Here is a 27168-nt window from a genome sequence, read left to right on the forward strand (position 1 = left end):
GGCTGCCACCTATGGGTCAGATGATTGCCTGTCACCATTAAGCAATTGGTAATTAAATATAAAAAAACATTTCCTAAAAAGTGTAACATTTTGGAAAAAAATTTCACGAAAATAAATTGTCACGCACAACGAGTCTGTGTGCAAAATGTCAGCTCGATTGAATCACGGGAAGCGGGTTAAAAATCGACCGAAAGATTTGCACGGTCGTAAGCGTGCAAGCAAGCAAGTGAACTTAATATAAAGGATTTAAAAACCTTCCAGTTAATTGACCACGTATTAGTTCACTGGGAATTGACAAGAGTTGTGCAGAGAAATACCAGCTGAAGAGATAACATGTAATTCTCCAAGAAATACTGAACAGGTAGTGAAAGTACAGCACAAACCGCCTGTTGATTAGGAATAGTCTAAGGAGACCAAATGATTCTATGAAGGGGTGCACAGCCAACAACACATGCATGTGATTTATAAACGAATTATGAGGCATCTTATCCTCCAGTGTAAGAGTAATTAGTTTATAATTCCGATGTAGTTAGACACGTGCAAGTTCATTGGGTGTGCATCTCATCTACACAGCCTTGCAGTCATCCCCTTGAAGTGCTAAGGACTAATTAGGGCTGGGATTCAATGCTCAGGTTGACGAACGAAGCCACAGTGAATACAGTAGTCTGATGTCACCTGATTAGAGGTTTCATTTAGTGCTTGTGCATACTGGAATTCAAGTTCTGTCATCGTGAGCACGTTCAATTAACACTTTTGATAAGACTACGTTGCTTCGTAACAAAATAATTAGTTTCCATGCAATGGAGCTACACACTGATTACTGCCAGCGTGTTTAATATGTAGTCTGCACATCAAATCGCAAATTAAGCATAAATGTACTTCCTAATTAAGTATCGAACGGGACAGCCTTAATAAGCGAGAGATAACATTTTTGTGGCAGGGCCATGGGCATGCAAAATAGCATTATGCTCTATCTTACGAGGCAGAGTTATTTAACTTTTGGATATGGACAAAATGACATTATTAAATACATGACAGTCATCCACGAATGGGTTGGCACATGCAGTACACTAACACTTTAACTTTACATACAACAAATGTACTTCTTAAATTGTTTTAAAATGTGTCTATTGAAAGGTTTTTAAAACACTGTCGCTATTTAAAATGCGACATAAAACCAGTTTCAAACAGTAAAAAAAAAGACAAGGAGCATGCTCAGATTATTGTCCCAAAAAATAGATCAGGCTTCAATTTGCCTTAACATTTCTACAAAACAAATATGGGGCAGGTATTGACAGAAGAGAGGTCAAATAAACAAAACGGATGCCCTGGGTTGTAGATTATGTTCAACCTATAGCGTTACAGTATACTGATAGATTTACAGTAAGTCTCGCTCTGATATGGAGAGGGGTAAGCAAGAATGGGGCCTATGGAGCATCCCACCTGCTCCATTAATTCACAAAAGTTGACAATGACGTGCACAATATGCAATGAAGTATGAAAAGGGTGCATATTTTTGGACCGTAAAGTAATTTGACAAATGTAACATGTATAATCGGATTATTGAAGATGCAAAATCGATCGTCGGTAAGCAGTACATGTCAAGGAGACACGACTGTAGGTTCATGATATCGATTGCAAAAATTACACATTAAATCCCAGCCCTAACGAATTACAATAATAATACATTGTATTAACAATTGTTCAGGACCTGTGCCAAAATGTCCAGCAGTGCAGAAAATCACCAGAATATTTTTACAAGACATAAGTAGTAAAACGTAGCAATGCCCAGTTAGGCAAATGACACTTCCATTCTCAGCATAATTTAAGTCCTCTGTATGCATGCCAACTACTCGAAACAGCTGATGCAGCAAAAAGCAGGTCCCTAAATATCATGGCCCAGGAATGCGTGGCATTGGTACTATTCCATCTGTTCAAATGAAGCCCCTTGTTCAAAAATCCAGTGAAGGAACAAACATCACTCATTAACTTCAGTATTGTATAACCAAAAACAATCGTTGCAAACAAATCCCATTGTTTTCATGGCACACCCGCTTCGGTGAACACGCTAAAAAGCTGTGTCAAAATGCGGTCATGGTAACATGGCAGAAAAAATACCCATTCTCCTGTGATACCCGAGTATATTATGAAAAACAACAAAAAGCTATTAAGAATTTAGAAACATGCCAAATGCCAAACTTGTATCTATGCAAATTGAGTGCTACAATCTAAAGTGAATTTTGTATTAATATAAAATGTACAGCCATTGTTAACTCTGCACTTTGGCAGTTATTTTCACATCATATGCAAATATGACGTGTCACTAACTTCACGTAACCTGAAGTTCGTGAAAACACGTGGCCAATTAAAACATTCAAGTCTTGAAAAACAAACCCTCTTTTTTAAGGAGCACTCGTGCTGTTTGATATTCAGACTGTCCCATGTATACTTACTGTCATTTTAAATCATGTTTACGAATCAGGCATTATCTGCAGTAAATGCCAAGGTATGTTGTCATCTTATACTGTATAATGCACTCCAAGTATTCAAAAAGATATATCTATGTGCAGCATCACATATAAATAAAACATACACGTAAAATCACCCTTAACTGTGTCACTCATGACAGCGTTTAATGTTTTAATGTTTTCCACAGCAAGTACACGTAAAAAAAATTCTCTCCCAAGCCTTGGTTTGTGACAAAAATGTGATTCGGGGAATGACAAACTATGAACGACCTGCATCTACAAGGAAAGCAGACTAGTGGCCTCTTGAGCATGCTATGAAAAGGTCCCAAAATAAATCAAAAGTACCTGTACCGATGGCTCCTGGGAGCATTTTGTATTAGCAAGTTAACGTGCTGTCCATGGCTCTCCAGTGTACTGCTGTAAGGAGCACACTGAACCCAGGTGACAACAATAAAACAAGCTCCTGCCCCTACCTAAGCTGCTACTCGCATCCACAGTTACTCTGTCATACTTCTGCTCTTTCTGTGACAACGTTCACGATTAGCCTCTTTGTGTAAAGATACGCTGACACAATGTGCCAATCCAAAAGTTAAATCAAAACCATTGTCACACTCAGCTGTCCCCGTTGCACGCAAAAAGGTTTCCTGAAGTCAAAACTTAATGGAGCAAAGTGTCACTACCCACTTTCGAGCTTTAGGAGCCTCTTGAGCAGGCTGCGATACCAAGATGATTCCCATATAAATCATTAGGTCTCAAATAGTTATCCTAATGAAAACAGTACTTAACATCGAAGTAGTCTTTAAAATCCTATGATTAACAACTTAAAGGAATCCAACATGGTCACAATCTTTTTTATAAACACTAACTCATACGCACGCAACTCGGACAGCTATGCACACCTATTGAAAAGAACAAGATTATACAGAGGACAAACAGAAAAAAGCCAAAGTTAACGTCTCTATCTAGGTACGTGTTCTGCAATGTAGATATCCTTTTCATGGATAAGGCAAGTGCCACTGCATAAATATCTCTACTAAAGATATATCGACCTAACAAGGGGACACTGGTCTCATGTGAACTTAAGTCAAGCCTTGGGTGGTGTTGGCAGTTTGTGAATAAACATTATCTTCCAGTGAAGTAACGCAACAGATGAAATATCTTTAAGCCATAATTATACTTTAGTCTTTCCAGCATCCGCATGGACATGGTATTTCAGCTGCCTTCTGTAAGATACGCCCGAGTCACAACACTATGGGTCTACGAAGTCCTGTGGATCAGCTGTAGCAAAGAAGCATCAGATGCACTCCGGTACCCGAGCCAGGCAGGCATAGGTAATCATTTCCTCCTGGGCAAAATGCAGAGGAGAGCCTGAAACAGATACTTTTGAATCATTCCCATGAATAACTAATGCATACATGAGACTGCGTCCATCTGGATTCTAAATACATATCCCTTTCATACAACAGGCTCCGAATCTATGTTGACTGTGTTGCATAGGCAATTTTTTACAATTATGACAAAGGCTGGAATTAAAGTAGTGATTAATTGATATCTATTTTTAGGAACAGGAACTAATCAGGACACATTCAGACGTCATATAAGTGTATCTACAGAAGTTATTTTAACTGGAATTTCCTGCCACCGTGTTTTTCATTGGCCGTATTAATGATGTGATTTAATACTTCAAAAGCACTTAAAGGGAAGATTCTAACAATGCTGAGGCCATTTCGCAGTCTCCTCTTGAACCACCTCTTCCTTGATAATCATGTGAACTTGATGTTATGTCGTCTTGTGTTAAAATTTACCAAAACTCTGACCCTCTGGCCTGTGCAATGAGGCCCAGCTACCACAAATGTATACATTTGACACAACTGTGATTTTTCCCAATGTGCTCCTTCATATAATCCACCTGTGAAGAGGGTAAAATGTATACAGAGGTAGGAATTACTTTGACCACCACCTTCGGCTCCTCTGGGTAAACTTGTTTTCTTTCCAGGCTAAAGGTACTCCCTTACCAGGCCAGGTGGTGCTATGACTCGAGTGCAAAACTCACAATCATCTTATGGAGACTTGGCTTCCACTATGGGAATGTGGAATTTCCACCACTGGCTATGGGCCACCACAGTAGGACTGAGCACCGTGCCATTGCTCATTTGGACAGGGAGACACTCCACGTGCTCTTGCACCTCTACGCAGTGGAAACACTTCCATGTCAGTCTCAAGCCACTAACAATGCAGACAGTGTTTTGCTGGGGGAAATAACTGAACCCTCGGTGAATGAGCTGCATTCTTGTCCAAAGGGAAATAGTTCCTTCATGACAAAAAGTTTGCGCCCTGTCATGTGCACCTTGCGATAAAAAATCGAATAATTCAAGCCGCAATCACTAAAATTGCCTCAGCTTAAAAAAGTGCCCATTCAACTAAACATTCAGGACCAGCTCAATAGCAAACAATAATTAATAACGATACATCCAGACAAAACTGCAACTGATGTAGACAACCTAACATTGCTGCTCAATTTTACACAACGCATCAGCCTTACCTTATTGCAAAGGCAATGCCAACGCACCTGCCTGTGAGAATGAACCTGTCGACATTACAGCCCAGGTGCCACCAGCAGAACCAACACAACAAGAATTATAAGGATCTGTCTGGCCACTCACTAACTAGTCGTGAATTTTCAATTGCAGACTTAGTCCGTGGCAGTCAAGCTATTGTCAGAGTGCAACAACTGGACTTCTCAAGGTAGGCCAAGAATCGCTTCCCTAATGGCATGAAGATTTCGCAAAGCAGAACTCTGAATTGTATAGTTACATTAACTAATTACAAATACTGCAAATTAGTATTAAGTAATTGTTTAACAAGGCATAAAGCTGCAGTTGATTAAACAAAATCCTGCTGAGAGGTTTTGCCACACAAATGCATCAGGCTGATACACGTGCATTTCACATGGTTCTGTGCCATTTGTTGCACTACAGCTTTCAACTCGTTGTATGCTGCAAAATGCAGGCTTTGAGGAATTAAAAGCAAGGTTTTACTCTCTGGGCCAAGAAAATCAATAGCTATGTTACATGAACAAAAATGTGTTTTGGTCAACATCGTAAGAACTGCCTGATCTAGGCTACCTGGTAATTCAAACAAAACGTTAGCCCTGGGATTGCAATGAAAGTCTTATTTTAGAATTAAGTGATCATCTCACTTTAAAAACTATGATGCCCATTGTCTATATATTGGTGATTGATCTGAAATTCTATGAAAGGAGTATACTTGTTTTCTCTGTAAAAAAAAATCTCACTGGGTTCCTCCCTATTATTCTACGATTACTCAAGAGACCACTAACCTGCTTCCTACTATATTTTACAATAAATGACAACGTAAAGATAAGCACAGAGGCGTGAACACAAACCTACTAATAACAACTCTGTAAGCTAAATCGTTGCCCGATTTTATTTACGACACAAGGCAATAAAATGTATAACTTCTGCAACAAAAATAATTACAACATATGCAGTTGACGTAACTGCAGTGGCGGCACATTGTCCGTTCTTCTCATCTGTCGCGCCACGGAGAATTGTCACTCATCCAGAGTCCGTTACAAATCACAGCCCATGCTCCATTGCTGTCAGTTCATCTGAACGCTGTGGCCGACATGGCTTTACACATGTTACCATCGAGTAGCGTACTTTGCTGTGCACACGGGGAGGAGAATGGAGGAGGCTCTCTTGAGGAGGGAGGCGTTCTCTGTCTCGGTCCAACGAGTGCTGCGCTGGGGCAACGGGAGCGCTGGAGGGAGGCGAAGAGTCGCCGACGCGGGCAAAGTTCACCCTTCCATCAGCACCGTGACATTAATGTGCGAGAGGTCTACCATGTGCCTGTGAATCCACAAGGAATGGAGCAATGTGTTAATAATTTAGACTTCAGCTCACATTTCACGAACCATTTTGTTCACTATTTTGGTGGAATATCATAATTGTGATAACATAGTGATGTTATGAAACAGTAACACATCCTTTCAGGATTTCTCAACACCAGCAGGCAAGGGATATTTTGGAAAATAATACCATAACTACATAAAAATGAGAAATTTTGATCAGCCTCTGTTACCCAAGAATATATGGTACTCCTTTTTTCTCTGTAAAGTTAATCTCGTGTTAACTCCACAGTATTTTTCGATTTAAAGCTTTCGTGACTGCAGGGATTCATATTCTTGGTTCTTTCGGTAAAGTCACGTAGAAGGGAAATAATAAAATAATAATGGTGTATTATTTTATTATTTCCCCTCCACAGTATTTCTTATTACTGTTATCTGCCATAGTTGGGTCAGGATAAATTACGTAAATATATAATGTGTAGTTGTTTCTGTAATCATTGGTGACAAGGCTGAGACCATAAACTCATTACACTTGAGAAACTGGTTTTTATCACAAGTGACATCCTGGAATCAAAACCAGAATCTTAGAAGTTCAGGATTAGTCCAACTGCCAGGAGCATCACCAGCTCTTTAAAGTCACTCACCTCTTACTTTTAAAGTAGGCAACCGCACTATGCGCCATTAATTTTGAGTAGAGCTCAACATACAACAATCTAGTGCTGCACAAGTTAAAATATGCAGTGGATGAAAATGTATAGAGATATTTAAGTGAGATGAGGGGCTCACTAATATAATATTTGTTTATTTTACGTGTTAAGTTTGTTGTCCTTCCTCCACACCTCCGATTAGCCACGGTTTGATACATATGGTGCAAATTAAGTTCCACATACATCCATACAATATTGTATCCTTGTCACATAGTTTACCTGTGGTATTGCTGCTGGAAGTCGACAGCATGGGCTGGATCAATAAAGGTGGCGACAGCTCGTCGGTGATGTGGCATCATCTCCAAAGTCTAGGACAAAAGAGAAAAAATCAGCATCATAATTGCATCTTCCATCATATATAGAACTCTGCTTTTCGATTAGGTGGTACGCGCTGGACTCACAATCACAAAGTTGAGAGTTCACATACTGGTTATGAGTAAACTCGGACCATCGTCCCAGAGGGTCATGAAACATGAGTTCGACTTGTGAGAATTCAACATTTTTCATCCTATTGAGATATACTGAAAATCTCTTGAAAATATTCATGCATTTTCTTGTGATACTGCGTTGGCAGTGGTGCATAAGCACACAAAACTCAACACATTTGTCAATAACATTGCCCTGGAAAACATGTCAAATTTATGTCATTTCAGGTCAACTATGTGCTATGAAGGGGCATTGCCCAATCCATCACCTATTTATATATATTTTCCATTTAGGGTAGTGTTATTCATATGTTGCTTCCCAGAAAATATGGAATTTCCAAAACATAGGGACACAAACATGAGTGCTACCACAATGCACACAAGAGGGGAAAATCTGAAAACCAGGGGAATCGGCAAGTTTGAATTCACAAAAAACGATTTCAACTGTTGCATTGCTATGCATCAATACTGGAATAAGATAGCACCCAATAGTTTGCATGGTTACAAGTTTAAGAGGCTCCATGGTAGTAGTGGGGCACCACCTTCTGGTTAGGCACTGAAAAAACATTTTCATCACAGCACTCAAAAACTGAGATGAAATCTAGTAATGGGCAATAAAGGTCATCCTTACTACGTCACAATACAGCATGGTAATACCAGTGAGTATCAAAAGTATAATTTAATAAAAAAAATACATGAATTTCAAGTACCACCCTTATCACCCATTGAAATTAATGATGCACTCCATCCTCACCAGTGTCGTCATCATTACCCTTGGACTTCTACGTACCTCTATGGGTCCCACCGAGCCTAAGATGGCCCTCAGCTGGCCCTCAGAGGTGTTGATGGAGAGGCCATCGATAGCAACGCGGCTGGGCTGTGGCCTGCACTCCACAACACGCAAGTTCTGGGGGTGCGGGACTCCTCGTGCCTGCCCCCTGCCTCCAGCCATGTGAGGGGGAAATCCCCCCTTGCCTCGCATCGCCATGGGCATCTGAGAAGATGAGACACACCAGATACTCTTAAACAAAGCCAAGCACGCAAATAACATTTAAAAAAACTCAATACATTAGTCAAAAATATTTCCATAAAAAGCAAAAAATATACAACAGGTGACATTTCGGACAATGGACCGTTTTCAAATCAGAAGCCAGAGGTAGAGTGCCAAATTACTTGTTTGATATAGCAGCATATGATTGCTTGACGTTTTTATGCCACTTTTATTACTTAATTTAATAATAAAATGATAAATCCTATATCCAAGTGTGCCATCGGCATCATGTCACAAGGTGATGAAATGTCCATTCAGAACTCACAGTAAGCAGGGTACCACGTCGTGTCAGTAACCCCATGACATGTCACAACTTTTCTAGTCGATTGAATACGCATCTTATCTACGTTAAGTAGCATGCCCTCTATATGCAGTGCAAGAAGCATTCTTTTAGTCCTCAAACCTCGAATATTTCTGAATTAAATGTGAATTAATACATGATGGTTTTCTAATGCAATCATTTTAAATCAGGCTAAGACCACAAACTCTACACTTAAGAACCCAGACAGTTTCATTCATGCTACTTGCAAAATTACAATCTGAATTGGTGGCCCTGTGGCAGAGCCATCAAATCCCGATTGGTAATTGAATCAACCCATCATCCACCTTGGGTCAGTAAAACAAGTTCCAATTTGTGCTGTCTACCATTAACTCAAGACCACTAAGAGCACTGCAGTGTAAGGTAGCGCTACAAATAACGAAATATATCCTCATATCGAAGCAGCACTCGTTGCAGATAAAATCACAAATGTCATCTGCAACGCCATAAGGGGCACAAAAGAGCATCAAATTTAAAATGATTTGGAAATAAATTGTGAAATAATTCGGAGATAAAATGCCACAAAGCTTGCCATGATAGCAGGCATGACAACAAAGCAACCTTGTTGGTATCTGGTACCACAATCAGCATCAGCTCTTCAAGATTACACTGAGAAATGCAAAACGCTGTAGACCGTGAAGAGTCATGTTCTCACATTAAGCACCCTGTCCGTGACAGAACACCCTGCAGGGTGGGATGGACCATCAATCAACTGCGGAATTTAGGCAGGAGCACTGTATGGCAGTGAGGCAGCAGCATCTAACAGGATGGGATCTAAATAATCAGTCTCACACCGATCAAATGAGTATGGGGCGGTGCTCATCTCATTTGGCCACTTCAGTCCAGAGGTAAAATTCAACAATCCCATCCATGGCAGAGGTCTGTGTAACTTAATTACAACCACTGACAACTTCACACAAAGTGGCAATCACCACAAATACCAGAGAAATTATTGGCTGATTAGACCCACAACCGGAATATCAATTAGATTTTGAGTTGAGTGATCTAAACACACTGCTTCCCAGCCTGATTTCACACCATAAGTAGCCAACCGTGTAATCAGAGGTGCAATACCACAACCAGATTGCTATTTGTGCAAAATAACACTAAATGTGCAAAATGCCTTTGGTGTATATCAATCACTAAGTCTTTGGGGTATAGATTACAATTAGACAATGTAGGATTTGGTAACAATATGCATCAGCATGAAAATAATTGCATGATGAACTGGAGAATAGACATCTGAAAATTCACCTACAAAACAGTCCAGGATTTGCCTTGGTTAAACAAACACAACTTTATGAAATAGGATTTTTTTTTAAATACCAACTACAATTTGCTGATTTGCTTAAATAGTGTTAATAAGAAAGTGAACATTTTTTGAGTCATTGTATGTTATTAGATTAAGGGATCATTCAATTTTTATTTAAAGCTTTCGTGACTGCAGGGTTTCATTTCTTGGTTCTTTCGGTAAAGTCACGTAGAAGGGAAACAATAAAATAAGAAAAATATAAAACGATAAAATTCTCACGACGTTTCGACTGCAACACAAGCAATCACCATCAGGTGTGAAAAACCACAGCAAAAAAAACACTTTTTTCAAATTTTCTTATCGTTTTATATTTGTATTATTTTATTGTTTCCCTTCTATGTGACTTTACCGAAAGAACCACGAATATGGATCATTCAATCTTTATGACTTCTACCGGGAGAGCCAGAAACCAAGGGCACCTTTCAAAATGCTAAATCATGATGTGAATCAGGCCTCCTACTTGTTTTCTCTGTTGCACACATAGTCATGTATCAATAGACTATGTTGCTAAACAAGAAAAAGGTAGTCTTCTTGTGCAACAACTGACAGCCATGAGTGTACTTTTGACATCACCACTAAGATTTGTACACAAACGCTCCCGAGCGCAATGTTGGTCATTGGATGTTCAATGACACAGTGGAAACTATAAACTGACCCTGTTGCCGGGCTGTCCCATGGGCCCAATGCCCGGGAGGTTCCGTCGTTGCTGCATGGGTGTCCCGTGTGCCATTCCCCGTGCCTGCTTGTATTGATGTTGCGCTGTGGGCTGCAACCCAGCCGACAAAATGTTTTCCATAAGCTGCCACACATGAAGAGAAAAACATTTAAACGTAACATTAGGAATGTAGGGCTCATTTCTAAAACCAGTGACGCAATCTCTGTACTGAATACAACGAAGATTAACTTAATTAAATGTTATAGGCAAGTGAGTGAAGCTGCTCATGCCTGTGCTGATACAATCCTATTGTCCACACTGAATAGCGCATTTCCCTTTTCTGAGTGTAATTAAGCACGTGAGCTTGGATAAGATGATTCATTTGAAGGTAAAATCAAATTGCATAGCACCTACTTCTGGGTGGAGATGTCACCGCAGAAAGAGTGTCATCGTTGTTGCCGCCGTTGGCTGGTCGGGACTACCGGGACCTAGAATGCAACTACCTGGACCACCAATGAGACCATCGGAGACTAGAATCTGAACTCCTAGGACCACTCATAGGACCATCGCCTGGACCAATACTGAGGCCACTACTGGGCCCACCAGATGCAATAGAACAACCAAGACTATCACTTAGAAAACCGGGACAATGGGGACGACCATGGAGACACCATGAGGACCAATGGGGCCTTCACTGGGATTAAAAGGACCACAAATAGTAATGGGAAAATGAGGGGGAACACCAGGACCACCAAAACTGCAGAGATGACCAGAACACCACAGAACCACCATGAGCGACGATTGGGCCCCACTGGGAAAATCATTGGGATCAGGAAGTTGTGCATGTGCACATGCTCAGCGCTTTCAAAATGTGGAATTTCAAATGAACGTCCCACCATGTCTGGGTTACTCCTCTTATCCATGGTTAAGTGTGGATAACAGGAACATCTACTAATCGATTTGGTGGGGGGAGGGTGTAATATGTAGCATGATCAATAATAGGGGTGTAAGAGGAGGGTAACTGCAGGTGGCACATTGGTTATAGCGCTCAACTTCCAATTGAAAGGCGTAAGTTCAAATCTCCAGGTGGTCAACTCCGTCATTCTCCCTGGGGTTGGAAAAATAAGTTCACCTTAATTTGACTTTGAAGGGCACCAACAGCAGCTAGCCTATGTAATGATTTGATTTCTACCCAAATAGTGGAATTTCCACAAATGACTCGGGACAATAAAGGGATATGAATGCCGATATGTTAAGGACATTGCCTGGTTCAGTTTAAATAAGCAATGGGGAAAAAATATTAAGACACCTTTATCCATAAAAGCAACACGAAGTATAATTTTGGTTTTCAATCATGTTCTGCTTCGGATATAAAGCCAATGTCATGAACGTAAATTTCCAAACAGGGGGAAGAAGAAAAACTCACACATGCAAGTACAGTAATCAAATTACACCCAAGCATATTTAATATATTATTAAGAATGATCTGCTACAGGCACAGTAAGGACAGTTATTTTCTCAATTGAAAAATCAGTGACAATTGTGATGGCCTAGTAAGTACTTTATGACAAAAAAATTATAGCCACAAGTGAATTACTGAATGTAAACATCCATTTCTGATCAGGCCTACCAGATTACCCTTGCAAAAGGCAAACTTTGTCAGCAGGGCCTCACCTGGTTGAATGAAAGAACACGTTTGATAGCAAACAGCTACCGAGCGTATGAAATATAGGATAAAAATTACACAGATGGGGAGAAAATAAGGTGCAAACACAGTATCTTTTGAACCACAGCAATAATATAAGGGCAATGAGTGTGGGAAGGGAAACCCCATCGAGATGAAGGCCTGAGTGTAAGGATGTGAGTAATGATATCTACTGCAGTGTAAAATATATTACAGTGGATAAACAATGAGATTCAAGATGGATGGCGAAAAGGGAGAATAATGTGGAGTGATAGCAATGGATTAGAATGAGAACGGGTGTTAAATTTACAAATGCAAGTGTCTGATAAAATTCAATATATCACCATCGTTGTCACCAACACTGCTTTCCAACAAAAAACATGAAGTAACACTATGGATAATGGCTCTTCTTCGAAGGGTTATTTACTCCGCAATATCTTCTAACGGTAATGTTCTACGTCAAATATCTAAACATTTCTCAGTGTTTGTAAGAAACCGTATTTTATGACTTTTTTAACACTATTACAGGCCAGTGAATCTAGTCTGGCTTCCATTTATTCTGTCTGTTACAACTGGAACACTGAGAGTTAAAATATAAGTTGTGGGTCAGCTCACCCATATATCCAGCATGTATAACACGAGTATCACCATGTGGGAAGATGGCAGTAATATTTTATGGAGACTTGTCACACCTCCATATAACCCACAAACATATTGGAAGGATATGCCAATGATATGGTTGAGGTCATTTAGCTCCGTGCACATTCAAACACGAGTATTTTGAACACGTGCCATAAAAGGACTGACTTACAATTGCCAAATCTCAAGGTATCCTTACCATAGTAGGGTCCTCTGTCACCACGCGCACCTTGGCCATTCCCATGTGCTGCCTCTCAGCCTCGCTGTCCTGTCGTTGCACCACAGTGCGCTTCATTCCGACCCTCTCCAGCACCGGAACAGTGTGGCTCAGGCCACCTCCTGGCACGGGGCTGCCCCCCGGTGGCAACTGCTGCACCACCTCACCAACCGCCTGACTACGCTGCTGCATGATGGACACGTTCCTGCGGGTGGCCTCGGCGGTGGCGGCGGCCGCCGCCTGATTGTAACCTAGCTGTCCCACCGCGGGGACTTTAGGCTTGACTGTGTTGAGGCGGCTTTTGATGCTCATCTGCTGTGGATGGGCCGAGGCAGTGGATGCTGTCCCCTGCTGTGCGAACGGCTGCGAGTCTCTCTGCTGCACGACTGCAGGCTGTGTGCGAAGCTGATTGTTCAGCTGCTGCTGCTGCTGCAGTTGTTGGTTTGATGGATGGTTCTGCTGGTGCTGCTGCTGCAGTTGTTGATTTGGCGGTTGGTGTTGCTGCTGTTGCATTTGTTGATTTAGTGGCTGGTTCTGCTGCTGTAGTTGTTGATTTGGTGGCTGTTGTTGGTTATGCGGTGGCTGCTGAAACTGCTGTGCGGGAGTTTGCTGGTTGATGCGCTGCAAGAGCTCTTTCTTGCGCTGGCCCGCCTGCTGGTGGCGCCGAGCCTCCTTGCGACGCATCAACTCCTCACGGAGACGCTTCTGCTGCTCCAGCTTGAGGTGGTACAATCGCATCTCCTCATCCTCATCCTGGGCATAGAAAAATAACCTCATTTAGTCTTACAAACAGCAAATCGCACGTACTGTTAGTTGACATGTAACAATTTACCGCCGTCACAAATTGACGGATTGTTGTAATGTTGGGTCACGATTTGATTAGAGTGCATTCTTTTTTAAAACAATGTAAATGTAATGCCTCCAGTGGCTGACGGGGGGGGGGGTCACGTGAACCAATAACATAAAACATGAGAATATAATCAATGGTCACATGCCCGATTCGAAACAAGTACAGTCGGCATAAAAATATATTTTAATTGACGAAATGATACATTGTTAAATGCGGTGTTGTTAGTGAGCACCACCTAAGACATTACACGAGGGGGCAAGTAAGGCCAGCACCACATTCGGAACTATGTCTCCCCAGTGCTGATGTTAACATAAACATATCACAGCAGGTACTAATTTCAGGCTGGGTTAACCTAGGGGTGGACCACATAATTAGCCAATGCCATTGACCATGTGCATGGCCAGGTATTAAACCTATGTTAATTAGAATTAAAGTGCACGTGTTCATAATTTTAAGGCAACAGTCCCCCATATGAAAGCAGGAACACACCAATAGATAATATTTTGATATGTGCATAACTGCATTCCTCACAAGTGTTAACATCAAATAGTTAGCTGGGTTAGCCTTCATTGATCTGTATCAATGACTTGTCAAAAGCATTTTTGCGAGTATTTTCTGTGGAAATTCGACTAGGCGGTGCTACGGAAAAGCATCCATCTCATGATCAGAAGGTTTAGAATTTGGTGTTCAAATCCCAGTTAAGAAATATATTGGCCTATCATCCTTCCAGGATTGATAACATGACTGACACTTGTGGTCAGTCATCAGTTTTCATCCTATTGGAGGACTGATCCCTGCCATGAAAACATGACATTTACAATACTGGATGAGGGCAGCCAAGGGAGAAAAGTGTAGAGACAATGAATTAGCCTACCGATTCCATATTTGTAATGAATAATACATAGTAAAACACAAATCTGTAAGGAAATAACACACAAACAATTCTCAGTGAAACCAGCAACCTACCTAATGAACTGATATTCTGGCCAATTTGTAGCCCTTCAGGTTCTGTAATGCACACGTGTAGGCAAATCTGCATGAACCACCAATACCACCTCTAAAGTGAGGAATTACAGGTGGCTGTCACCACATCATGCAGTGCAATGTGTTCTGGTGGCATACAACATGCTCACTTAATGGAATGGATGGCCAACTTGCTAACTTAAAATACAGCCCCAGGGAGCACATAATTACGGCACTTGGAAACACAGGCAGCAGGGAGCACTTAGGACAATCCAATACATTGATGGCAAACTTATCAATTAGTTCCATTCTATCTCACTGGATATTAAATTATATTGCATTTTGGTCTCCCCCCCCCCCCCACAATTCATTCCAATTGTGCTGTCAGTGTCATTTCATGGGATGAAAAATCCATTCGGAAATCTCAAGAGCAGAGCAGCCCAACACATTAGAGAATAACCCACAAGCATTTTCTTACAGGACCCTACCGTAACGAGTGCACTTTCACACAGGTTCTACAATAAGATTGTCGCACAATGGTCAAAGCAATGTTTTTATTCTCAGAGCTGGAATTTAGCACACAAATTACAATTAAATGTGATTCTTTTTTGCGTGCAGTGAATCATGGCCTGGCTGAGACAACACCTTACCCAGCTATGCACTAACTTTTGAGCCACCCACTCTCCACCTATATTGAATAGAGTTATAAAATGTGCATAAAACTAGAAATCACTTAATTGCTGGGTGTGGTGTTGCACACATGTAAACCAACTCTTTGTAGGAAAGGCTGACAGCTGACCCTTGGATGCGACTTCTCTGGCAACTCAAGATTCCCCCTCAAATAGAAAATAAATCCCAATTTATGACACCCCTAAACGACTTGTTGAAGCCTGAATAAAGGGCGTTAAAATGTACCATTATTTTACAATCACCAACAAAAATCAGCGACTCACTGCTCAAATAAGCATGGCGTGGTGTGCCCATCACCGCAAATTACGGAGATTTCTATGGCAGGGATAGTTTCTCCATAGGACAACCACTCCGTGCGTGAAAATCGACCCCAGAAGCTTGATGGGCCATGTAAAACCCCGACAAAAATTTTTTTACGTGTGGGCTTCTAATTACAAGCAGACCTCCCTGACCAGAGCACCAGCCAAATATATGGTGATGCTAAATAACATTGTTGCATCCCCGTATATTTTCCTACCACTATAAACCCATGCAATACATTTTTTTTAATGTATCAAATGAACCAGTGTTAAAGTCAGCTATTTAAAAGACCACCTGCTCCAAGTAATGATATTTATCTTCTCATGAATCAATTATTGGCCAATTAAACGCACACTACAGTACATAAGTAGAGTTTTGTTGTTTGAACAGCAGTTTGCACTGCATAATACGTACTGCTCTGCCCCTGAAGTGCATTAGAACTGCAGTGTAAAGCCTTAGACAGGCCCAGAGGGGAGGCAATCGATTTTCTCTTCACAAGGACCTCCCATGCAGACCAAAGCCATTAGTCATTTAATAATGGCCTTTAATCAGCTGGCAGGCGCACTGCCACCTCCTTGTTAAACAGAATATCATATCAGAGGGATCATCCGTCTTCATATCAATCCTTCCTCTTCCCCCACAAATATGCTCAGTGGCTCAGGGACTTTGGTCCACGATGACCAATGGACAGTGAGAATGCACGCGGAGGTGCCCCCAAGGGGGTCACTGTGTGTTAGTGCAGGACCATAAATATCCATTAGGGCTGTCACTACCGCTTCCCACTCACTGGCCGCCAGCACACAAGGCATCACGGTGCACATGTCCGGGAACACAAATTGCACTTAAACACCCATGCGAGCGAGCAAGCATACATGCTGGGGCTCAATGGCTATGTGCGGCAATGCTGAATTAGATATTTTGTGTAGTGGCCTCCACTCAAATGTACTTAGATCAGCAAACAAAACCTCTCGCACTCTCTCTAGCATACTCTCACCACATACACGCAGGATTAATAACTATGTCGCTGCCTTGCACCGTTCTTCATTCTTAACACGTGGCAACATCGAGAAATCTATAACCGAGCCAACCAACTGTGAATTCAATTAGCGTCGGACGAAAGGATCGATCGGCCATCACAAACAGGTTCTGTGAGCAGTGGGAGGAGGATAGACTGAGCTCTTTCCCCAGGGACTCCTAAGGTTTACATTTGTCCTCCATGAGCCCGGTGCCCTGGGCAGCCTACAGGAACATTAGCTCCCCATTATTGCTTTTTTGCCAGTGTAAGGAATAAACCAATAGTTTGTAATCAAATTTCATTAGTCACCTTTGATCTGTAATTAAACCAGCTTAAAAGGAGAGTGTCAGTGTGTGCAAAATCAGGGTCCGTCACCGATATTTGCCGTGCTTGAGTTTATCAGGAACACAAATGTGTGACATCAAAATGCATAATCTATAAACAGTGAAACCTGTGTGCAACAACTGACCGTGTCTAAATGAGTGTCCATTTACAGAAGGGCAATCTACTACACGAGATTTGTCTAAGTGAGACAAAATATGCTCCCCTCTCAGTCAACCATGGTCGCTGCCCATGGAATTTCGACAATAATTTCCTATATCTTGGCAATTCCTGACATGATAAAATGTCCATCAAAGTATAATGATTTCCTCATAAATACCGGAAACATCAAGCTGCATGACGACATGTGGCTTGACGTTTTAAGGAAGCCGATAGGATACTTACTGCTATGCTTGGGAAATATTATGACTGTCCATCCATCGGAGGGAACATGTTTCCAGTAAAACTATAAAATCCCTAAATTAATCACTACAAAACTTACCACACATAATGAATGCCAATGGCCACATCTGTGTAGTTTTGGGGAAAATTGTTTACAAAATACCTCAAGGGGTTTAATTACATCAATGATATGCTATGTATGCTCTGTAGCACGGTGATGAGCGCCTTGTTAGAACATGAGTACAAATGCGTATGTTTGCACACTAAATGTGTATGTTTGTGTGGTTGTGTGCTTGCATAAGCTACTTTCGAAATCAGTTACATTACGTAACAAAAGCAAACATATTTTTCAAATGATGCTCGGAGCGAAGCAAATTAAAAGAACAAAAAAACGTAGTTAAAACAAATTCAATTATCGGATTACCATTCATGCCAAATTAGACAGTGCTCATTAAAGATGACTTAACATCACATCCAATGACACATATCTTGAGAGTTTTCATATTTATAAGATTAGAACATATCTATAGATGTGGCACTGTGGTCAGAGCACTTAACCCGCAATTATCAGGTCGCAAGTCCAAATATTTGTGGTCAATACAGCCCATCGTCCTTCCAAGGCAGAGAAAATTACTACCAAATTTGCGTTAAGTCAACAGTTGCTATCCTATTAAGAGGCTTACCCCGCTGCCACAGAAATGTTAAATTTCCACCACTAGCTCTGGTTCGCCACAGGAGACAAGAGCACCCCCCCCCCCCCCCACTGCTCATCTGCATGGGTAGACACTTTCTCTTTGGACTGCTCCAGTAAAGACGCTCACCTGTGCCCCTTGACCCTTCTCTGTCACTGGTTCAGGGTTTCTCGGTGCCCCGCTCGCCTGTACTTTAGCGTGCGCTGTTCCACCTACGACCGCCCTGCCCATCTGTGGCCCCCGCTGCATGGAGGCTGGAGCAGGTTTCAGACGTCCAGTCAAGCCCTGTGTTGGTGTGGGCTGGTTTGCGGGCCGAACACCGCTTGCCCCCAGCAGCCTCTGCTGCCTGTTGGCGGCGTTTGCAGCAGCAGCGGCGGCGGCAGCGGCGGCGGGGGTGGTGTTGGCGGTAGCAGCAGGGGTTGGGGGCAGCTCGACCTTGGGTAGCTCACGCAGGTTTCGGGGAGCTGGTGGGGGTGGCTTGGTCAGTTGCTGCTGATTCGGCAGGTTCTGTGCAAGGGTCAACAACAGAGGTTAATTTAAATAAACGGGTAATGTGAAATAATATATTATGTCTACCAAGGGGGTTTCTTTTGAAGTAATGTTTTTACCAGTATTGTTTTTAGTGAAGGCACACTCTGGAAAATGCACTTGTCCGAGTAGGTGTGCGATTCCGTTCAAAGACAGGACAAATATGCAATGTATCAGTAGGTTGTATTACAAGTGATCCAATTTGGCTATGAAAGAAAATGCCTGTGAAGCGAGCAAACACTTTCTCAAGAGTGTTTACACAATATAATACAAGCAGGTTTTAAGTGAACCATTTAAAAAACATGTAAACATGAAGTATACATTTCACTAAGTTTATCGAAATAAACTAAATATGTACACTCAATGTGTTTCCACGTTTATGAAATTACCAAATACTGAAAGCATATGTTTTTGTTATTTGCGACAAAAAAGACGAGAATATATCTTACTGCTCTGACTTTAGCTTGTCCAGGAGCTTGCAGTCTTTGGGCCCTGTTTGGTGCCTGCGTTGGAGATGGCTGTTGTCTCACCCCTGCCTGAGAAGGGTGCAAACCCTGCATGGAAATCTGGTCCGGTGGCCTCTGGTCCATGTGCTGTTGATGTGGGCTGTGTTGTCCAAACTGGCCCTGTTGTCCAAACTGGCCCTGTGGTCTTGGCTGGCCTTGCAGCCCAGGATGGGGAATGACTTCATTTCTCACTGAGTGTGGGTGCTGGTTCCTTGGCTGGAAAAGGGGCTGCTGCTGCTGTTGCTGCTGCTGTGCCATGTTTGACTGCATGATTGGCCGAAACGGGGCCTGCTGATGTTGGTTCTGATGCTGATGTTGATTCTGATGCAGTTGAAGTTGCTGTTGTAGCTGCTGCTGCACCTGCATCTGAAAGCCTTGAAGATTGATATTCATGGAACGCAAGCTCATTGGCTGCTGGTTGGCCTGCACACAAGCACGTGAAGTATTACACATTCAAAAACGTGGAATACACTACACACCCAGCCACCATTACCATCATCACAACTATACATGCATTTACAAACATACCAGGCTTCACATTCAAATTGAGCTGAAAGAGTAACAATTTTCACAGGAATACATTTGACCAAAAATGTAAATTTATCCAAACAAAATATGCTTTGTGAAAGCACACTATCTCGGTGTTGTGGTACATGCTAGTAATCCTCTGCATTGGCAGTGAACTCCTGAAAATGTTATTTGGAAAGACTTTCCCGGGCAAAGGAAAATATTGCTATAATAATGACATTAGTGCAGTGAACACACCTGCATGGGAATGAACGGCTGATTTGACAGCGGGTTAAACGGGGCTTGCTGTCCTGGAAAGTGACGGGGCCCATGCATGTCTGGTTGCTGCTGTTGATACATCCCAGGACCACCTGGTCCACATGGCCCACCTCCTGGCCCACCAGGGCCAATACCAGGCCCACCATGCCCAATGCCAGGCCCAATGCCAGGCCCAATACCAGGCCCAATACCAGGACCGCCTGGTCCAATACCGGGATGACTGGGCCCAACATTAGGTCCACCAGGCCCACCCGGTCCCCCACTGAGACCAACAGGACCTCCAATGGGCCCTGCCAACCCTGCACCTGGACCACTTGGTGCACTGGGCCCACCCAGGCCACTTGGCCCATCCCTCATGAACATGGACTGAGCAGAAAGGCCTGGTCGTGGGCCATTATTGCTAAAACCCAATGGCTGCTGTGGGTTGGGGTTGTTGAAGCCCATTGGGGCTGGAGGAGCAGGCGGCTGTCCGGGGAATTGTTGATGATGACCACGGTCATAGTGCTCGAACCCTCCTTCCCCTGGGAAATGGTGCTCTGAGAGAGAGTGGGGGAGGGAGTGACATGGGATGTGTACGACAACATTTTAATTCGCGAAATATGATTATGCTCACTTAAGTTGTCATCTTCTTATGTAGAAATAATAGAGTTAATATAAAATACATTTCCCAAGTAATAAAATTACAAAAGGCTATTGAATGCCAAATAGGGACATTGGTGAAATACTTTTTAAATTTGCAAATTAAGCCAAATAAACTTCACGCTTGATAATTTTACTGTTAAAATACTTGAAATAGCCAAGTCATAAAGCAATTTCCTCATGATCAGGTCTTAAGTTCAAATGTCATAATGCCTCCAGTGGGTAAAACGAACAGCTCCTGGTGATAACCACTTTGGGAGAAGTCAGCAGCACCCTTCCCAGGAACGACAAATTTCTATCGCTTACCCATGACCCATTGTCAAGAACACTAAATAGTAATGCTCAAAAGAACATGGTAAACTTTGACATCAGTCAACAATGTTGTGGTAGGTTAACAGTAGTTATCCTTGAGACTGGTCCCCATCTTAAGAATGCAGAATTTCCACCACTGGTTATTTCGCCATGGGGAACAGTACCCTCAAATACCTATTTGAACCATGAGACAATTCGCTTAAGACTTTATAAAGAAAAAAAATACACAAGTTGTGCACACTGACAGCAGCATATTGTACCTCTATTGAAGAAGTCATCATGGCCCACAGTCCTGGGGGGGGCCCACTGCTCAGGGCCAGTGGGTCCAGGCCTCCCATCAAATACTGGGGGTCTCTGTGGCATGGGTGGCGGAGGCTGCTGCTGCTGGCCTTGGGGTGGTGGTGGTTGCTGCGGAGGCTGAAATTACAAACAGCGGAAACCGGTGAAGTCTGTTGGCCAAAATCCCCAGTCACCCAAACACCACCCCCTCCTCCCTTCTTTATCTGCTATCTGTCCTTCATTTGTAACTAGCTTAGTTTTAAGATGGGTTTTAAAGTGAAACAGTCAAAAGGTTGAGCTCATAAATGGTGAGGATGAAAGATATTGTCTTGCACATCTCAGGCAGCTAGAGATAAATTCTTTCAACACAGCACTGCCAGCAAGGAATGAGGTGTTTAGAAATCCAAATCCAATACCTCTTCAACTCAATGGTGGACCCATCTTTCAAAATCCCAGTCTTATCCTTCTCATTACCCTTAATCCTCTTAGCCCACTGGCTACAGAGCCGTAGCTGCCATTCAGCTGACCCACCATACTACAAATTGCCTCATAACGTACTGAGCCAGGCTAATTGTTTTGATGTTATCGCTATTAATCCAGCTTGAACGGTGGAATGACGGAGAGGGCTGCAGCCGAGTGCTTTTCGACACCTCCATTAAAATGCAAATCCTGGGCAGCTAGGGAGAAATAGCCGAACCCAGGCAGATCTGGCGAGCGTGCCGTCATCTTGCGGGTAAAGTAAAAAGGGGAAAGTAATTGCGGTTTGCTATGATATGACTGTTCATTTACCCATACAAATCAGCCTAATCAAACAATTTATCCACATACAGCGGCCCAGACAAGCTCATAATAACGCCGCTCAATTCTGATTAGGCGATGCGCTTCCATGCTTGTGGGGCCAGGGTAATGGAGCCCTGATTATACAGATTGATGAAGTGGGCCCACTCCCGTCCGCACACGCCATAATGTAGAGGCGACTTGCCTAACTACCAGACACAAATCACTTGGTGGGGCTGCGAGCGCTAGCTGGGCCCTCCGCACACAGACACTGACAAATGAGCGCTCATAATGACCACTCCGATAGCGCTCACCAGAGCCATTCATCTTGCGCACGCCACATTGTGAGGCTCAGCGCTGCTGTCGAAGGACACCATTATGCAAAAGTGAATCAAAGCCAGCCAATCTTAACTGATGTATAGCATGACATGTGTAATGGGTTTTATGGTTCGGGTTTAGCAGAACATACATTTTCTTCAATGCATTAAAAATGGCTAAAAGAACGGGAATACCTACTCTACCTTTTGAGGGAAAACCATGACCCCCCCATATTCGAGGCATTACAGTCAACTTACATTTTAGCTCATCCCAGCTTAACCTGAACGCAAATAAACCTGTGTCCTCCTTGCCGTATGAATTTTAATTAGCGCGGAGTTGTGTCCTTTGTGCAAAGGTGACATGAGGCTGGGGGCAGAGCTAAAATTAGCCATCATGTCCACAACCACAGTTGAGCAAATGCTGAATCTGTACATCGTTCCACTTTAGCATACGTCGATTTCCGGTGATTTTTTTTTTTATCATTTAGCTTCTGCGCTTCACAGGAGAACATTAAAAAATGACTGCAAATGCACAACGAAAAAAGTTGTACGAGTATATACGCATGTCCACAGTGGCTGTCCTACAGACTGGCTCCCACCATAACAATATGGCATTGACACCATCAACTAAGATGATTAGCACGGTCGGCTACATGCGGTGCGAAAGAAGTTCAACATACACACATACTATGTGTGTTAATTGAAATACGTCAGCACAAAAATTACACACTTTTCTATGATATAAAACGTTATAAGTATTGTATAAGACTAAACAACAAAATGTATACAAACAACCGTTTCAAAAATGGGTTTATCAAGGGCTTTTCAGGTCAAATAAGAGCTGACAGTTCGCAAAAATACAACACATTTAGAAACGTCATCCCACTCACAACCAGGACATAAGCACATACACTTATTTTATTTTTTATAAATGCATATAGGATGCATTGAATAATATAAAGAGGATAAAAGTCTAGTGTTGCCATAATTGTATAAAATTATCCCACTTAATTGGAAACCCAGTGAGACTGTAGTAAATTTGTGTTGTACTGGATATCTTACTGGAAAGTGTTGAGGAGCCGGACTAATTCCAGGTTGGTTTGGCGTTGACATCACTGGCAATGGCACTGCGGTAAAACATAAAGACAAAATATAAAACAATGCAGGTATACATGTTCCTCAATTGTTCATGCACAATTCACAAGAGCAGCTATATGCAAAGATTAGAAACCAACGTCAGGACAGCAGGCACTATTTAGCTGTCATCCCTGAATGAGCAAGTCATTGCAGCATTTATTTTCACATGCATCCTCAAAATTTAATTTAGGACCTCACACAGTGTCCTAAATTTTATGGGTCACAATTGGGCCAGCTCTCACTATCTGGCACAAAGGCAGACCCCTTCCTGGGTCACTAACATCTGTCCCCTGTGCCCCTATCCATCATGAACGGTAGAATGGGGCCTCAGCCGCCCTGCATACCAGACCTCCCACTTCACAGATGGGTGATTCACCTTCATGGGATAGGGAACATTTAATTTGCCCAAGACTTGAATTCAATTACCAAATATGCATTTGTTCTTTACAAGGTAATTTTGCGTCCAACACTTCCACTCATCATTCTCCTTTGTAATTTGTGTTTTTAAATGGTTACTTCAGAGGTATAAAATTAGATTTCAAATAAGCAGCACAATAAAGTAACTCACGTCTTAATGTCCAGAGATAAGCCATACATTTCCAATAAACGTATGTAATTTACAAAGGTCACAAATTTAAACCAACTGCATTTCACAAACTGGTCACATTTATTATACAAGGTGATCAGTCAATGATTGGTGAAAATAGATATTTTGCTCTTCACAAAACACGAAGATTTAGTCGTAGAAACGAACTTATAAGAAATGTAAATATTCATACACATGCAAGAGATAATTACTCGTATGCAATTTGGGTAGGTTTGTTCAAGTATCATAGTGGATGGAGCACGTGACTAGCAAATGGACAGGAACGAGTTGGAAATCCCTGTTTGTATGATCTGTACAAAATAGTAGTAAGACAGCAAAGTCAACAGAGTTTAAAGGAGATACTACAAATTATATAAAATGCATGAGAAAGTACAAATACGATAGCGTAAGAGAAAGATAGGAGAGACATGATGGTAAAAATAAGGAGCACCATCAAGACCGCTTACACAAGACAGAGGACACAGGCACGCAAGCCAGCATCAAAAACACAGTACAAATAAAGCACAAAAGTATTACTTCTTGAATCAAACCATGACCCAGGATCATGACAATATATCGCATCAAAGGGTAACGGGTGACTCATTACATGCCCAATGATGAGGTGCCCAGGCCACCGGTTGGATGCGTTACCGATTGGAGGCGACGCAGTGGATGTGGGGCCGCGGAAGTGTGGATTGATGTGGATCTTCTTCGAGAGCTGCTGCTGCTGTTGCTGGATGGGTGTTGGGGAGTGAGGCTGACGCACCTCCAGCCGAGGAGCCTCCAGCCTAGGAGGCGGCTCGTGCCTAGGTGGCTCGTGCCTGGGCACCGCCACCACACTGGGCACCTCTGGACGGGGCACTTCGTTGCGGGGTGGTTCCTTGCGGGGTGGTTCCTTGCAGGGGGATTCCTGGCAAGCGACCACCGAGTGCGGAGCCATCTGACAGGCAGCCTCCTGGTGCGGCGGCGCTTGGCGTGGAGCCGTTTGGCATGGAGCGGCTTGCTGGGAAGGCACCGGACGAGGAACCACGGCGCGAGGCGCCACAGCTTGTGGAGTCGCAGCACGTGGAGCGGCAGGCCAGGGACCCGAGTGCCGTGGAGTCGATGGCCGGGGACCTGCCTGCTGTGGAGCGGCCGGCCGGGGACCTACCGGCTGTGGACCCGCAGGCCGGGGACCTGCTGGCTGGGGAGCCGCTGGCCGAGGGGTCTCCTTGCGTGGGGCCTCCATGCGGGGCAGCTCTGGACGGATGGGTTGCCGGGGAGAATCTTGTTTGGGGGTCCCTTGTTTGGGGGTTTCTTGTCTGGGAGCCTCTTGCTTTGGGGTTTCTTGCCTGGGCGGCTCCTGCCTGTGGGTTGCTTGACGTGGAGCCTCTTGACGTGGAGGCTCCTGCCGGGGAGGCGCTTGCCCATAGGGTTCGGCACGGGGACCCTCGTGATGTGGGCCTCCCTGGTGGGGCCCCTCTTGGCGAGGATGAATCGGGCCCCCTCCACGGGGCTCATGAAAGTGAGGGACCGGTGAGCGGAGGCCCTGCTGTTGCTGCTGGTGGAAGTGAGGGCCGCCCATGCCCATGTCTGCGCGGCCGCCTCCAAACATGAATCCCATGCCACCACCTCTCCCGAAAAATGGCATTGGGTGGTCCATCAGTCCACCCCCCTATTGGGCAGGAGGGAATATCGTAGCACACAGAAAGGTCATTTAGTGCATACAAATAACATTGGGAGCAAAGTGCATTGGTGATGACCAATACTGGACATCCTCATACACATCACTATGCAGTGATGTAATCTGTCTACCTGCATGGATGCATATTGCTTGATTTGTGTCCAATCAATGTAGCCATGTCAATAATCAATATCAACACGAAGCCACCAAAACTTCTCTATTTTGCATGTGTTCGAGATTGTGCATGTTGTTCATATAATTTACAACATTGTGTTGTAGGCCCCACAAGGTGAAAAATATTAATATAAATTGAATGAAATGTTTCACATTTACATGTTTGACAATTGTGAAATATAATGATTCATTACATGGTTAATTTCAACATACCACGCCTACAACATATAATTATTTGCACTATGCCACTGAAAGTGATTTTTAAGGCCGCATAGATGCTGCAAACGCACAAATGGAGCTAAAATTTTACCTGTGATTTCCAATAATTTGAAAAGGTCGTCCACTTGAAATTATTGAAGAGAGTTTGAAGTTTCACAAAACATAGGGCAACTATCAATACCATGCAATGCTCAAAAATGAGCCGTGTTCTTCCGAATTATAATGTGCCAGTTCATAAAGCCTGTTTTCACCAGGCAAAAGTTTTCAATAAATATAATTAACCTGATATGATTTCTGACAAAAAAAAATATATGATCAGACATTAACTACTCCAAACATTTGTATTTTTCTGAAAAAAAAACCTAAATTGTTGATGACTTGATTCAACTTCTTATATTTGAAGACGTACCCCCACAGGAAAACGCTCAATTTAAAGATTCTGTAAATGTTTTATTAGAAAGAACAAAAATTTATGAACTCAATACTCTGAGGGGAAGCTCCTATCTTTTACCATTTTCGAATTATTGAGATTTTAAAACCACTTTAATCCTAAATATGTCAAAAACAATGAAAGATAGAATGGTTCTCACTTAAATTAAATTTGTTTTGCTCTATCAAAGGAAAATACCGCAATCTTATATTTTGAACAGTATCTGAATGGGGC

General features: G+C 42.7%; 1 protein-coding gene across 2 annotated transcripts in view; it reads right to left on the bottom strand.

Annotated features, from left to right (window-relative positions):
* Positions 1–2607: 2607 nt before the first annotated feature.
* Positions 2608–27168, bottom strand: part of RBM33 (RNA binding motif protein 33) — a 50782-nt gene continuing 26221 nt past the window's right edge. For both annotated transcript variants that reach the window (XM_078854959.1, XM_078854950.1), the window contains exons 9-19: positions 25100–26102; positions 23788–23852; positions 21613–21769; positions 20381–20937; positions 19559–20038; positions 18711–19088; positions 13331–14101; positions 10809–10952; positions 8262–8465; positions 7266–7354; positions 2608–6340 (exon numbers count right to left, since the gene is read on the bottom strand). In XM_078854959.1, the coding sequence (XP_078711085.1) occupies positions 6289–6340; positions 7266–7354; positions 8262–8465; positions 10809–10952; positions 13331–14101; positions 18711–19088; positions 19559–20038; positions 20381–20937; positions 21613–21769; positions 23788–23852; positions 25100–26102 (3900 nt within the window). In that variant the 3' untranslated portion in view covers positions 2608–6288. The remainder of the gene's footprint in view (positions 6341–7265; positions 7355–8261; positions 8466–10808; positions 10953–13330; positions 14102–18710; positions 19089–19558; positions 20039–20380; positions 20938–21612; positions 21770–23787; positions 23853–25099; positions 26103–27168) is intronic.

The sequence above is a fragment of the Lampetra fluviatilis genome, chromosome 1, assembly GCF_964198595.1.
Source record: "Lampetra fluviatilis chromosome 1, kcLamFluv1.1, whole genome shotgun sequence".
In the NCBI taxonomy this organism is placed as follows: Eukaryota; Metazoa; Chordata; class Hyperoartia; order Petromyzontiformes; family Petromyzontidae; genus Lampetra; species Lampetra fluviatilis.